The following is a 16958-nucleotide window of genomic DNA, read 5'->3' on the forward strand; positions in this document are numbered from 1 at the left end:
TCCATCAATCATTATGTGTATCTCATTCCAACAGCACATTCCTTGATTCCTGTAACAAGTGATTACATTTCAAAATCAGGCAGTGTGATTTTTGTAGTTTTCCTCATCTTTTTTCAGATTTATTTTGAGTCTCTTGAATGTCCATCTGAATTTAAGATCTATTTGTCAATTTCTACCAAAAGTCAGCTGGGATTCCGATAGGGATTGTTTAGAATCTATTTATCTAAATAGGATTCATGCCAATTAATATAGTATGTCTTCCAAGCAATGAACACAGGATGTACTTTGATGCAGTCAAGGCTACCTTAATATAGCTCTCAAATCAACAGAGGTTTTATGCTTTAATAGTCAATGGGAAAAAGAAAAAATGAGCGGATAACCAGTAAATAAGAGTGGGAATCCAACTACTATTGAAATTACTTATACAATGTTCACCTTCTTGAATCCCACTTCCCTTCTCAACAAGCCACCTTTTACAAATCACAGTTTTTAAGATAGAGCTCAGACTCTTGTCATCACCCACAAATTCTCTTTTTTCTTTACCCTTTTCCCATGACCAACAGTGGTAGAAAGGTGATGACCATGAATGATACTTTTCTATACACGTTATTCCTTCAGAAGATACTTCAGGAAAGTTGTTTTAGCAGAGCTCCACACACCCCACCCTGATTCCCAATCTGCCCCCACCTCCTACTATTTCTGAGATCTGATCCACCAGTGACTGTAAAATAGGTTTTCCCACAATCAAAAGTTAAACAACATAATTTTAACAATTAGACCAGTTGATGAGAAAAGAAGCTTTAACATTAGTATTACATAGAATATTAAGTCATCTGGGATGCTGTTTAAAAACTGTTTCCTGGCTTTGATTGCCTTCTAAGGATCAAGTTAGCATAAAGTGGCCATTTGGGAAATAAAATGTCACCCTTTGTCAGCTGGGTGGTAGAACAGATCGAACACAGAACATACTGGGTATTACTAAGAAGCTTAGCACCCCTTGCAGGATGCAAGATGTATCAATATCTTTGCAGAGCGGTACATCATCAATATGGAATTAGAGTTCAAGACACTTCAAAAATGTTTTGGATTATGGGCTCACACGTCTGACCATAAGCAATTCAAGCTCTATAAAATAACCTACTTCTTCAAAGGATCAGAATATCCTATTCTTTAGTTCACTTTAAATCTTATAATTTATTCATACCAGCAGAATATGTCTCTTTAAAGGATCTGGTGTTTACCATCAATATACACAAGGAATCCATTTAGAATTCTATTCTATCTCTTACAAAAAATCAGTTTACATATCTTTAAAGATGTCCTCAGGTACATAAATGTATATAAAGTTAATTTTCATTCAAAAAGCATGGTTTTGGGCTGGGAATGTGGCTCAGGCAGTAGCGCGCTCGACTGGCATGCGTGCGGCCCGGGTTCGATCCTCAGCACCACATACCAACAAAGATGTTGTGTCCGCCGAGAACTAAGAAATAAATATTAAAAAAAAAATTCTCTCTCTCTCTCTCTCTCTCTCTCTCTCTCTCTCTCTCTTTAAAAAAAAAGCATGGTTTAGACTTTGGAAATTAGTAAGTTTTGAAATGGCTTATAATTGATATATACTGGTTTTATTTCAAACACTGGGTCAGGAAGTATTAGAAAAAGCTCTGTAAAGAAAGAAAGATCTTGGAGACTTCCTTTAACCAAGCAGAGCTTCCTTGTAGTCAAAGCAAAAGAAGCACATAATATTAGTGCGCTATATGTGCAATAAGAATTATAATGCATTATACTGTTATATATAAAATAAATAAATAAATGATTCTACACACTGTTTATTTTATTTTTTAAAGTAAGAATATGTCAACATATCTGCCAGGTTTTTTTTTTGTCTCCTATCATTGAATCCAAGAAATTTATCATATTGATCATTTAAATTTATCATATTGATCATAATGGTCCTCTTTAGAAATATAGGAGAAAAAACTTGATGTTTATATCTATGTTATCCTAATAATAGAGAAAAAGGATAGTATTGAATTAGGACAACGTCAACATCATCTCATCAACAAAGTACATTGGCTTCAAGTGATAAAAAGCGATCTAGGGGTTAAAGCTAGACATTTTAGATGAATCAGGTGCTATTAGTTCGCCCTTGCAAAAAATCATCCACCTCAACTGTAGTTAACTTTTTTTATTAGTGGAAATACATGTTTATTAAAGAAATGCCAGAAACTTTTTGTCATGTGCTTTAACTGCATGTCAATTCCAGATTTAATTTCTAGCATATTTCTAAAGCAGAAATGTTCAGAATTTATGACAACTTTAATTTATTTATTCAGCAAACATAAATTTGCGTGCCTCTTATGTGCCAGGAAACAAATGATAATCTTGCCTCAGGGATCTCATAGTCTGGTATTTATTACAATTATTTCTTTGGTATTCAGACTTAAGCGATTTTACAATTTATTTTGTCTCTACTGGGTATATTCAGTGAGATAAATTGTCGAGAGATTTTGTTTTACATTGGACTGATTTGTGATTCAGTATGATGAAACACAAATCAATCCCCTCTGTGACACCGGCCCTCATAAAGTCAACATGGCTTAGGTACATTAGACTATAAATTCCAAAATGCACAAGTGACTCAGTTGCATTTCCATTGGATCAACAGCAGTACATGCCCAACTTATATCTTTTATTTCAACACAGTCCAGGCTATGGTTTCAAAAGAAAATAGCTATTTTCCAATTATGAAATATAGCTAACTGAATTTTCAGTTTTATAATTAATATATCCACTGAAAGACAATGTTTGGTTTTCCTGGTAATTTTTTTCCTGCTTTGAATAGAACTTGAACAGTTAAACCCCAATATGATGTTTTGCATGAAGGGCTGACCAGTTACTCCCCGTGACAAATGCTGATAAATAGAATTAGTTATTAAATACCTCCAATCTTAAGTCTGAAGATCATCATTTTCAAAATTAAGCTTCAGTTTGGTTATAAAGCATATAAAGAAACATGTATCAAAATGGACAACACAATTACTATAGATTATCAGAGACATGGCTTTTTCTATTAAAACATAATAATCTTGTGCATTTTCCATAGCTGAGTCAAATAATCTTGAGAAAAAGAAATGTAGCTGTATTTGTATTCTGTTGCTTATTTGCTTTTTAAATTAGAAAAGAAAAGAAAAAGAAAAAAGGACCATGGGGTTTTCAGGGCTAAGGTTACTACCAAAATAGACATTTAAACAGTGGGAGAGGAAAAAAGAAATAGGAAAGCCAGTCTTGACAAGAACGCTCTTTAATTTTGCAAATGTGATGTGTGCTTTTGCTTGGACATAGGGCTAATTATTTCCACTAAGATGCTGCTATAAAATAGAAACACTCAAGAGGCAGCTTTGTGCATTTCTTTGTAAACCAATGCCTGGATTGAGTGATTCAGTGTAATATAACAGAATCATCTCTGAGCCAAGGACTCATCAAGGTCCAGTAAACAAACCACAGTGAAAGGCTACCACGGGGACCACGGCTGAGGTACCACAGAAGGCACCCTCTTCCTTGGCTTTAGCAGAGCAAGGGCTCCATGGCACTTTTCAGCAACTATGTGCTCAGTTGCCTCTCCAGTCACTGCTGGGAGCTAATATCTCCTCAAAACAGGAACATGTGAAAAAAAAGACATTTTTGTGCAATTGTTTTGTTGGTATGCAATGCAATGGGTAAATTTTGGGAGGCTAAATTTCCACTAAAAATATTATATTTCATGGTACTCAAAATAAAATTTAGGGGCTGGGGATGTAGCTCAGTGGGGAAGCATTTGCCTAGCATGAATGAGGCCCTGGGTTCAATTCCCAGCACCAGGAAAAAACAAACAACAACCAAAAAAGTTTAAAAGCTAACTTGGATTATGCTGGTCACATAAGACATGAACACAAACATCATCCTTTTAAAAAGAAAAAAAGAGGAATAAACAGTATTGAGATGCAATTATTTGTAGTCTAAAAATTAACTGTCCATCATCAAGCCTATAGCACGCAACTGTGAGTCAGCCAACCACTCCTCCACCCCTATCTTATGGTTATTTAACTGTGGAGGTCTCCTGGCAGGTAGAGACTAACTCAAAATAATGCAGATGCTATAAACTTGGGCATTGCAAAGAATTAGATCCCTTTTTCTCTTAAAGTGGTATTCTTCACATGTTATTTTACTGTATTCCAGTTAACATCTTATATATTGACATCTTAAAAATGAGGTTTCTGGCATTTTTCAACTTTTAATATAGCACTCAAAGTTATAGTAAACAGGTATACAAACAATGTTATAGTAAACATGTATACAGACAAAATTGTAGTAAACAGATATACAGACAAACCCATTTCTCTACAAACCATGTAAATTCTTTTATTCTATTCTCTTCTTCCACACAGAAATATCTAGTTCCTCTCTCAATTCTCAAAAAGGCTGATTAAACATCAGTGAGGTCCCCTGTCTACAAGGACAGCCTGTGTCTTGTCACACAGCACCCGCATGTTACAGTTTTCATTCCTCAGTAGCCTGAATGGTCTTAATGTGAATTTAAAATTTTTAATTACTAACTAATCTGCCCTGGAGCTGTTCATGATTTTTGCAAGCTAAAACACAGAGCACAAGAGAAGGAGAAGATCCATGGCACCACAAGTCTCCACCCTGATTACACTGCATCCAAGCCCGCAGGCCACATGATTCCTAATAAAAAGCTTTCAATAGGACACATAACCCCTGAAGAAGTTTCTCAGGCTGCCTAATAGATTACTGCTCTGTGGAAGGCACCTCCTGTGGGAGCACTGGGATTACAATTGCATATGTATCCACGTGACCACACAGCATTTTAAATACTCAGTTTCCAAACAGACCAAGAAGTTACAATCATTTTTACATGCTTTAAGTGATGAAGTTAAATATATCACTTACAGGATAAACAGCCTCTGAAATGATCAGCTCAAAACTTCAAAGACCTGAATCTTGAAAGCAAACTCCAGACACATGCAAATAACCCCAAAATGAAATGGGAAGGGTTGCATAGACTGTTCCTATGAGCCAACAACTTCTTGCAGCACCAGAAAAAATATTGTATCTCTGTGAAAGGGAGATGGATGGTACTAATCATGCCCACTGTAGAAATACAGTAATGAAAAAGAATCTCAGACTGGTTGTGTGGCCAAGTTCATATGGAGCTCTTTCTAGAGAGGTGATTCCAGAGAATTGAAAAGACAGTGTACTTGTGTTGGCACATTTTCAGTCAAAGCTCCTGTCCTTATCATTGTGTCTCCATTTTTTTTTTTTTCAAATTAGTTGAAGAGGGAAAACTCAGTTGTTTTCTCTATACAACTCAGAGAGCCTTCATTTTTTTTGGGGGGGGCGGCGGGGTTGGGTACTGAGGATTGAACCCAGGGGTGCTTAACCACTGAGCCACATCCTTCAGTTCTTTTTTATATTTTATTTAGAGACAGGGCCTCACTAAATTGCTTAGGACCTTCTCAGTTGATGAGGCTGGCTTTGATCTCATAATCCCTCTACCTCAGCCTCCTGAACTGCTGGGATTGGAGGCATGTACCATGTGCCCAGTTAAAGCCTTCACATTTGATAGCATACATTTGGGGTTTTTGTCATACAACAACCAATATTCTGACATCAAGTGGATGTCCTACAACTCAATCCAATTCTGACACTATGTACCTGCAGTTACTGCACACCCTATGGGTTAAAGGCTCACCTCACACACTGCCCCCACTTTACACATCAACCAAAACAATGATCCACCAAGTTACTACCCACATTTCTATTGAACTTAGCAACAAAATGGAGGTATTCAAAATCAGGTTTGATAATTTGCTTCAATGGCTCAGGAAAATACTCCTTTATACTTACCTGTGTATTAAAAAAGATAAAAGGTCCATATGAATGGGTGGATGAAGAGTGCACAGAGGTAGGCCTGGAAGGTCCTGAGTGCAGACGCTTCTGTCTTGGTGGAGTGAGTTGAAGGATGCCACCCTCCTGCCATATGCATATGTTCACTGACAGGAGACCTATCTGAACTCTCTCTTATGGAATTTTTACAGAATTTTCTTCACAGAGACATGATCAATCATTAATCAACCTCCCAGGGTCTCCTTCCCACAGGATAAAGGGTGGGAGCTCAAAATACCAGGCTTCTACTCAAAGCTTTTTCTTCCCATCTAGGACCCCTCAAGATTCACCTCATTATGACAAGGGATGTGTCTATCATCCAGGAAATTCCAAGAGGGTTAGGAGCTCTAGGTTACAAAATAGGGTCAAAAACAACCACATCCAAATGTCTCAAATCTGTTCTTCTAAAACTACTAGCTAATATGCACATTTTTAAATGCTGAAAGAGTTTAGTTTCTACTACCACTAAGGTACATTAATTGTATAACTTTGTTCATATATGCATCATGAATATATATTTATAGAAATCATGCAAACTTTGATGAAGGTTTTATCCCCAAATTCACTGTGTCCAGAAACACATTTGCTATCCCCAATAAATTTCTCCTCCTTAATGTGACATTAGTAACTACAGGTACATAATGTCAGAATTGGATTGAGTTGTAGACATTCACTTGGTGTCATCGAGAATTGGCTGATGTATGAAATAAAAAACAAACAAAAAAAAACAAATCAAAAGCTACTAAGTATACTTAACTTTTTTTTTCATATGATGTTTTTCCTTTATACTTCTTATACTCCACATTGAATAATTCAGTTAGTACAATAGCAAAGAAACATTATTCAACATTCCTGTACTTTCTTATTCCTATTACTCTGGTACCTTGATTCCAATGTGCTTCCTGTAACACATACAGCTATATGAATGCAAAGGCTTCCTTCTCTATGCAACCCTTCCAGAAACTAAAAATGTAGAAGGTACAGTGTTGACATTCCCATTTTTTATCTCTGAACAGTTTTGTACTGAGTCACATGATAAGTGTACAGTGAGGCCCTTTTGTGTCACTCTGGATTATTTGTGTATTTCTCTATTCTATAAGATTACGAATTACTCTAGACTAAGGACTAACTCTTCTGTCTCCAATACCTAATTCATGGTAGGTATCTCTATGTTCATTAAGCAAATTACTGGATAGACAGATGAATATGTAGAATTAGGCTATATTGCCTAAATAAACAAATGGATGAATAAGTGAACAGAACTAAATATGGAAAATCTGAGGGTGAGAACGGTCCCTTTAGAAAATGGAGGGAAAGGCTTCAGTAAAAATCTATTTTCAAAAGCTCAGGCACTTCTTCACAAATTACTATGTGAGTAGAGTTCCCTGAAACCTCTTACTGAACAAATATTCCACATATACACCATCGCCCCCCCCCCAGATCCATGAGTCAAAGCAGCTTTACAAAGGTGATTCAGAGGCAGATTTGGGAAAACATACAACACATGCTTGACTCACGAGAAATCAGAGACTTACTAGCCTACTTGAGGTGGTCAGGTGACTCACTAGGTTTTGAATTTGAAATTTGCTTTGGCTCAAAAACAGAAACTTCAAAGTTGTCGGTTAACAGTCTATGTTTCTAGGATTTTTCAAATACCTTTTAATTACAACAGCACAGTCTACTGTAGACATAATCTCCCTTTGTCACGTACTTTTAATATTTTAAGCATGTGATTATTGTTCTCACAGTGTATAATTATATTCACCAATAAATACTAACACATCTAATTCAGTTCCACCAGAGTGAATATAATTCAGAAGGATGAGATCGATCTTCTAATTAACTCATTCTTTCCTATATTGGAATAATTAAAAATAATAGGATGGATCATCCTTTAAATTCTGAATGGAACAGGCACATTATAAGTAGGTTTTGCCCCAATTATGGATATAGTCAACTTAATGTTAATCATAATTATTTTGTTAAACCTTCTGAATGTTTTTTCTCTTTATGGGAAAGCCATACTCAAGGGACACTGAAACTTACATGACTAATTTCAATGGTAAAATATGAAAGATATAAATATGCCTGATATCTTCAATCTGTTTTTAAAACTGAAAGCCAAATACAGGCCTAAATTCAAGGTCCAATTTGGTTCATACAATGTAGTCAAAAACAAGCCACTTATCTTTTGGGCCTTCATTTCCTCATCCATGAAATAAGCACATCATTTATATATCAGAGTTATCTATATCTCAAGAGTTATCTATACCTCACACAAGTGAGAGTCTATGTGAAAGTGCTTCACAATCAGTCAACTACTGTCCAAATAATAACAGTGATTCTGAGTTTGTGTGCACAGTAAGATTGCTCAAACAATAACATCACTGCTGAATAAACCCATTAAAATGTAATGGTTTATGGGAGGCATGTGTAGACATCACCTTAAAGAATGAAAGCTACACTAAGTGAAAACCTCACGGCATGATCTTATCCATATATAACCCTCTAGGTTTTAAGACTTTAGAGTGAGAAGATGAAAGCAAAATCCCGCTAAAATAATAAGACGGGAATGCATAGAAGCATTTGGGCATAATGTGACTGAGATCAGTGGCAAAGACAGTCTTGCTGCCATAAGAAACTAGACTAAAGGTATTTCATCAGGTGGAAATGGAGAGTTGATGAATATCATCAAATCATAAAGCATGGGCCTACCAGAAAAAAAATTTCTCAGACCTGGGTTCATCTTTCTGCAGAATTAGCCTTGTTTGCTATGTTCCTTTTATGTCACTTAGTGAATTTGAGCTTTCGCCTAGTTGATCACCTTCAAGTATTCTCTGTCACCTACAAAAGAATCTGTCTTCCAAACTATCCTGTAGTCTGCTGTAGGAACCATCCAGCCCCCACAACACTTCAATCCTCCAATGGTTTATTTCACAACTCCGAATGCTTGTCCTTATGTGGCCTTGGCCACCCCATCCTGGGTCAGTAAAAATCTATTTTCTAAGGTTCTTCTTCCTTCTTGTTTCAAAAACCAATGCCATTCATCCTTCCAATAACATGGAAAGCTTCTGATGAGAATTTTCAGATTTTCCACCTTTGAAAGCATAAACTACTCTCGTGCTTTTGAGTATGAACCATAGTTTACCTTACATAATACTAGGGGCTACTAGAAGTTGACAACCGAGTCTTATATGTCTCTCTCTTTCAATCATCAATTTTCCTGTTCCTGTGAGTTCCCGCAAAAGACCACAACGCCTGCTATATACCAACAGCTCAGTCTATGTTCGTAGAAATGAAGGACATTTTTACTACTAACAGGACTGGAAGAGCCACAAGCAAATATAGGTAAGGAAAAGCTAATCTCCAGTATGTTTTGCCTTGTGCCCCCACATACCTGACAATTCCATTATCTGTGTAGAAAAGGTAATGGGAATGTGTCTAAAGAGAACAGAACTGCAACCTTATGTGCAGTTAAGTGTTAGCATGACTGACAGCAGAGACGCAGGACTGCTTTTTAATTCATGAAAGGAATCATTGTTAATACAGCAGCTGCCGCTCAAGAATTGGAGTGGGACTCAGAGTGGTATACACACTGTCACTTAGTCAAGCACACCTCACAAAAGAGTCCAACAACTCAGTGACAAAAATACTTATCCAATCATATCATCTAGAGTTTTGATGGCTGTCTTCTAAGGACTTAGAAGCCACAAAACAGATCTGTGATGACCCTCAGAGAAGAAGAGAATGATAACTAGGTTTGGAAGAGCAGCTTTCAAAATGCAAATAATAAACCAAGATGTAGGGAAGATAACCCAATTCCAAAGTAAGCAAAAATAGCAAAGAAAAAAAATATTAACAAGGCACCATTTGCACTTAAAAAAATAAACAGAAAAATTACTATCACCTAATTCTGGTGAATTTGAGAAGAAAGTGATATATTCAAATGGCTGGTGCCAGTATAAACTAGTCCCAACCTTCAGAAGGAAACTAAAGAATCTAGTCATTCTCCTCCATGTGGGAATCCCAGTGTTAGAACTCTGAGGCAGAGAAATAGCTCCAAAAAAATAAAAAATAAATAAAAATACACATGAACAAGTCCCTTGTAGCTTTGCTCATAACAAAAATGGAAATCACCTCAATGTCCCACACAAGGAATTCCTTATAAAAGAGCTCCTCATGATAAGTCAGATTTATAGAGAGTATATAACATATAATATAATATCCATACTGAAAGCCAGAAAACAGAGCCATGTCAGAAAAAGAGTCTCACTTTTCAACAATATTTTTGGATAACATTATCGTGTTATTTTAAAGGAAATTACTAATAAAAATCACCTTAAGAAGTTTCTGCCCGTTCATCAGCACATATTGGCATGAAGTAAAAACCCAGCTTAGACTACTGACTCTAAGAAGATCGAAGAAGAATGACAGAGCCGAAGGAAGTAGCTTGATCTATGAGAGGGAGAAGAACACCTGCAGGTAACCATGTGGAGTGACCACAAGGGCAGCACTCACCTGTGGAGGCCGAGGCTTGTAAGGGGAACTGCACTCGAGGTCAGCTAGGATGCTGGTCAAAGAGTCTATCTCTGCATCCAGGCTGGAGCGCCTCTCCTCAAGGGTCTTGCCTCCAGGATTTCCCTGCTAGAAAAAACATGCACATTAAAAATAAATAATTTTCCATGGATAGCCTTATGAGTTCAAATCAATCAAGCTTGCGCTCTGTTTTTCCAAGTTTTTTTTTTTCCTGACAACATCATGCATTTTTTAATTCTTATTTTTTTAAAGATTTTCATTAAATCTCATTGAGCTAAAATAGAATTATCCCTTTTGACAGAAAAGAAAAACTAAAAAAAAAAAAGTTTCTTTTTTCCTAAGACCATATGATTATTTTAGACATAATATCATCCTTGCACCCAAGAGACAGACCAATTGAGGGGCTATCTCAGGCTCTCTGCACTCAGAAACTAGGGTGTAGAATGATATTTTATTGGAGTAGCAATGGGCAAGAAAGGGAGAATCACTGTCCAGAAGAAAAAAAAAAATCAGCACTTGAAGACATGAGGGCACAAAAGAGTTTGGGTATCTGGGGTCAGCAAGGCCCAGGAATGCACCTAAAACATGAACTAAAAGAGACCATACAGGCTCTGGTGATGGGCTGCTGAGGAAGAAGTCACAGTGAACACTAAGGATGGTTGGGGATCTCTTTATTTTATGCATCAGTACTCCCAGATAGCTGCACTCAGTATCAACAGGATCAGAGTTGGGGCAATAACACTGCCACAGGACATTGCTAAGAACTGTGATCTGGTTTGGGAAAAACAAGTAAAGAGTATGCATAAACTTTAAGGCAAGGATATATGAAAAGAGGTGAACCCATGATTTGGAAGCAGGACAAGATAAAAAAATCTTATAAGTTGACAATGTAATAATGATCATCTATGCCTGATGCACACCTAACAGTCAGTCCATCACTCAAAGTGCATCTTTAGAATCCCGGGAGAAATAAAACAATAGGCAGTTATTATCATCTAATGAATCTAAAAGGACTTACTGAAGGACGACAAATGTCAGGATAGTGTTTAATGCCAGCAAGAGCCTAGAAAAGGCATTAGCCAAGCATATAGAATATCCTCAGGACCAACAACAAAAATCTGGTGCCCTGGCAGGCTACCATTAAACCTCACAATGCTTGAAGTAAATAGGTTGTTTGAGAGAATATGTGACATCAGGCATAATGCATAATAGCACTGCCTATTAAGAACACTAGTTCCTTTTTTACTAGTATACTGCTTACCAAGCCAGCTTCCCTGAGTCCTGGAATTTATTAATTTATTTGTCTGTGTAAAAGCAACTTAATGGGATCTGATGCATCTGTAAACCTGTTATGAATTCAGCCAGGAATGAGTCCCTCCTGGACCTGATAATATCAGCTCTCTATGAAGTTTTAGCCGTGGAACAAGACCTGGATTGCCACTTGCCTCCTAAGGTAATTGGGTGTCCCTGTTTCTAAGACTTCTTGAAATATGAGTATCTCTTATCATATGGCCTAAGTAGCCATCTTGTGATTTTTCTAACTCTCTGAATATATCGTTATGAGCTGCTACATTCTTCTATCACCTCAATAATATGTGGCATCATCTAAGCACTAAGCTTCTTGGGCACTTGTCTATTGATGATTAATCTCTCCCTAGGAGGTAAAGGAAGTTTCCTGAGGGCAAGGACTTTGTCTGGTTTGGTCCTCATTGCTTCCCTCGAATCTTGCTCAAGGACCTGACCCAAGTAAGTGTTCAATGAGTATTTGGGGGTCAATACTTTAACAAATAATGATTTTGCCATGGGTCCAGCCATAAAACTATCTTTTTTTTTTTTTGAGAGAGAGAGAGAGAGAGGAGAAAGAGAGGGGGGGGGGAGAGAGAGAATTTTAATATTTATTTATTTTTTCTTAGTTCTCGGCGGACACAACATCTTTGTTTGTATGTGGTGCTGAGGATCGAACCTGGGCCGCACGTATGCCAGGTGAGCATGCTACAGCTTGAGCCGCATCCCCAGCCCAATAAACCTTTATCTTATCAACATCTTTGGATTAAATGCAGCTTGAGATATAATAAGAAGCAGTGAGACTCCCTTATATAAAAAGGGAGCCAAAAAGTCTCAGTGTGTATGTACACGTGTGTGTGTGCATGCCAGTGTGTATGTGTATGTCAGCCTGGATAACCCAAAGTTCATATTGGGTTTGTGAAATAAAAAGATTTTCCTCAGCACCCTTTCCTCAGCAAAAAATGTAAAAAATGTTAAAAAAATGGCACTTTTATAGTATGGCTGTGTTTTTCTCAGAGTCTTGAGTTTTCAGTCTAATTAAGTTTTAAGGCCAGTGGCTCTTTGTCCTAGATGTTTTCAAGGAGCTAATTCCTCTACTCAAGGTTATTCCATCTTTATCCCAAAGGGCATTAATAACTATGAAACACCATGGAATTATAAAAATAAAGCCCCTTTAACATTTAAAATGCAAGTAAACACACTGATCAATGAGTCCCAGAAAAGCAAGACACTAGGAAGACAAATTAGAAGCAGTTGAATTTGATTTTCTTGGTTGTGGATGTAAAATATTATCATAAATATGAATTCAAAAAATAAATTTCTGAGTACACACAGATAGCACACTATGTTGGCCAAGACAGTGGACTAGAGTCTGCTACGGTTTTCCCTGGACCACAGTTTCTTCATCTGCAAAATGAAGAGAACATTACCTGCCCTGCCCACACCAGAGGGATGTTACAAGATTCAGATAAGAAAATGGATGGGAAAATACTCTATAAATTGTAATGTGCCATAATTATGATGATTTTCATAAATGGCATTAATTGTAGCAACTAGTGACTATAAATTAATAGGAATAATATAGCTATTGTTAATTATTCTTCTTCTTAAGGGAAGCATCATCCATTAAGTGTTCCCTAGGGGTATCAGCAAAGAGACAAGATATAATCAGGACTTCAACATCTGTACTTGACTGTAGTAGAAAGTATATCAACTGCCCATGCCCTAAGTCCATGGGATATCTAACCACAGAGATTCAAAAGTCACAGAATTACCCTGAGCTATACAATGAAACAAGTAATTATGGCATGCAACCAGTCCATGCTTGTAAGATTTCAACTGATTTCCAGCCTCCTTCTCCTCCTTTTCCTCTAAACTGGACTCGCTGCCCATTTTCAGTTTCTCATATTAGGTTGATGCAATTTATTAACAAGTTCCAGCCTAGTGCTCTGGAATTTTGAGCAACCCCCCCACCCCCAGCTGCTCCATCTGACTTTATGAAAATAGCTTTGCTTCTACATTTTAATCACCATTATGAATAAGAATAGGACTCTTTCTCACATTCAAGACTCTACTTCATGTCATAGTTCAAATAACTGAAGTCCTACCCAAGTTCCAGCCCCAACCCTTCTCTTCGTATTCTCATCTACCGTCTATGTACCTTTAGATTTATGGGCTGTCTTGCTGTTCTCAGCATTTTATACTTGTTCCCAGCAGCCATAGTCTTATAACCAACTACCAGAATTCTACAGATGTACCAACATCTTCCTCTTAACTCACTGTTTCTGCAGCTCTGCCAGTCACCTGATGGGTAAATTACCTGAAGGAGGCAAAGTAAGAACAAAGAAGACTGTGCTACTGTCTACTCTTTCTTCTAGGTAATCACACAGACTCTAATAAGGTGATCGACATAATCCTAACAATTCTCGTGCTCTTCAAACATAACTAGAAATAGCCCATTGTCTAAGTCGGGATTCTATCAACAAACAAACAAAATGCCTGTATCAAAAGTTAGTACGTAGGACATGTATTCAGTTCCAAGTAGTAGTAAGGGAATTCAGAAATAAACAGAGGAAGGAAAAAGACAACTGAAAGATGTGGCCATTCTGGTATACAATGGTATAAAGGTAATATACATTGATTACCAGAAATAAGGCATGAAAGAATATTTGTATTTATTATTCATTCTTCATATTCAAACATGTTAACAAAATAATCTCACAGAAAAGTTGAATGAGCAGGAAGTAAGTTTCACACACATACCCTTCACTCAGATTCACCAACAGCCAACAATACTTGCCATACTTTGCTATAGTTGCTGTGGATCTACATAAATTCTATTTGTTGTTACAATTAAATCATTTGTAAAATGTTCTAGAAACCTCCCCCTCTGCCTGTGCACATCTTAGCTTAAAAAATCCTAAAAATTCCTAATTTTTTCATTCCATTATTCCATCCAAGAAATTTAATGTAGGTACAGTAATATCTAATACATATGCATTGTCAAATTTCACCAGTGGTCCTGGTAATCTTTTTCATCTATGAACATTAACTTCCATTCAAAATAGAACCAAAGATCACACACTGAAATGACACATCTTTGTAGTCTAATTTAGCACAGTCTCTTAGCTTACTTTTTGTTTTCCACAAAATAAGTATTGAATAAATGTTAGCTACAGAGTCATTACTTTGACCACAGTCTCAAAATTAATGCTTTGATATCAATCAAGAATATAGTTTTATTATAACTCTTTTGGTCAAAAGTAAAAGTCATCTGCTGAGGGGCTTCAGTAAACGGGGTTCCTATACATCTTAACATATACAGTGATGCCAGGAATCAACTTTGAATATCATTAAGCCTTGATGAGTGCTCTCAAGCAGTAGTGTATACTGAAGAATCTACAAGGCTTGATTTATCCCGATTCTGTGAGTCTGGGGTGAGGCCCCCAAACTTTCATTTCCATCAAATTCTCAGATGATACTGATGATGCTGGTCTGGGGACGATGCTTTGTGAACAACTGTTCTAAGTGGATTTCTAATAAAATGAACCTTTGAGAGAGAAAGAGGGCAGGGACAGAGAGGGAGAGAGAGAGGGAGGGAGGGAGGGAGGGAGGGAGGGGGAGAGAAAATAATTGAACATATAATTTTGTCTTAAAACCAATCGTGTTATGTCATATTATTAATGATGTCATGAAAATACCAATAGATACATCCAAATAATGGGTAAGCAAGATCTGAACAAAAATAATAATGGAGACAGTATGATTAGTATTTATTATAATTCCCATGATATATAATATGACCAGCCTTTTCACATTATTTCTGATACTGTTGAGACAGGTGGCATGTATCAATGAGGATTATAACAAATATGATCTACTTACCTAGTAGAAATGCCACTTTATTGAATGACACTCAACATGTTGAAAATTGGGGACAAAATACCTTAATTCATGTTAAGATGTGTATCCTTTCCCCATTGATTTAGATGAAATGCTCACCTTTCCAAAAACCTGTGTACTATATCTCATCAAATGTACCCTCTCTTTCAGGACATTACTGATAATCCTACTGATTTGATAACCTAACCCTTCCTTTTTTTAAAAAAATATGTTTTTTAGTTGTAGGTGGACAGAATACCTCGATTTTACTTCTATGTGGTGCTGAGGATCAAACCCAGTGCCTCACACATGCTAGGTGAGTGTTCCACCACTGATCCACAACCCCAGCCCATAACCTAACCCTTCTTTGCCTATCCCTCTGCAATACCAGTGATCATAGCGCGACTCTCATCATTCATTTGTGTGACTGGCTTCTCTCACACTGTTTTTTTGTCTAAGTAGTATGCAGTCTAAAGAATGCCTGCTCCCCAACTTCGTAGAATTAACAGAGTAGTGGTTGACATTATTGGCCCTTTGTGACTAGTAATATCTAATATACTATATTCTTTGAGATTTGTTGTCATTACATGTTGAAGAGACAGAAATTTAAAAATAAAAATAATTCCCTTTCCTAAGAGGCTAACCTCAATACAATTCAACATTTTTAATGTGCAAACAACATCAAACTCAAGTCTTCTGATTGTCCAAGGTCATCAACTACACAAGTTAAGGGCAGTGGGAAAAGGTGCCTCAAAAAGCCAACTGTGGAGCAAACATGGTAGCATTCATAATAGAGGAAGCATCTTCAAGATTTGATGTGAATTCATAGCTTGACAACTGGGAATATAGCACTGAAATAAATAAATAAATAAATAAATAAATAAATATTTTTTATATAAATGAAGAAGGAAACATCAGAGGGTAGAATTGTTCGTAGGTCTGGTATACTTACAGCAAAAATCATCAAGACAGAACCTGCACCCCAGGCTTGGGAAAGCTTTAATTTCTCTTTTTCCTTTGTATTCCCTATCACCTCATCCTTCTCAGTCTGAACACTCATAAAATTGATAATATGTGGCCCACTCACATCTTCATTAAAGGAAATAGCCTTATATCCTGCCCTTATTGCTCAAAGATCCATATTTTGGATCATGAGACTGCACTTCAGAACACTGAGGCTCACAGAACCAAGGCTGGGCACCTGAGCAAAGGTCCATAGCATGTTAGTAAACCTAGCCTTTGGTCTGTGACAAGAAGATAAGATAGGCAAATAATCCTCCTCCTCTAATAAATCTGAAATGAGAAACGCGTAA

General features: G+C 36.9%; 1 protein-coding gene across 1 annotated transcript in view; it reads right to left on the minus strand.

Annotated features, from left to right (window-relative positions):
- Positions 1–16958, minus strand: part of Lpp (LIM domain containing preferred translocation partner in lipoma) — a 633514-nt gene that overhangs the window by 309472 nt on the left and 307084 nt on the right. The window contains exon 6 of the mRNA XM_026389376.2: positions 10462–10587. Coding sequence (XP_026245161.2) covers positions 10462–10587 — 126 coding nt within the window. The remainder of the gene's footprint in view (positions 1–10461; positions 10588–16958) is intronic.

This window comes from Urocitellus parryii, chromosome 2, assembly GCF_045843805.1.
Source record: "Urocitellus parryii isolate mUroPar1 chromosome 2, mUroPar1.hap1, whole genome shotgun sequence".
Classification (NCBI taxonomy): Eukaryota; Metazoa; Chordata; class Mammalia; order Rodentia; family Sciuridae; genus Urocitellus; species Urocitellus parryii.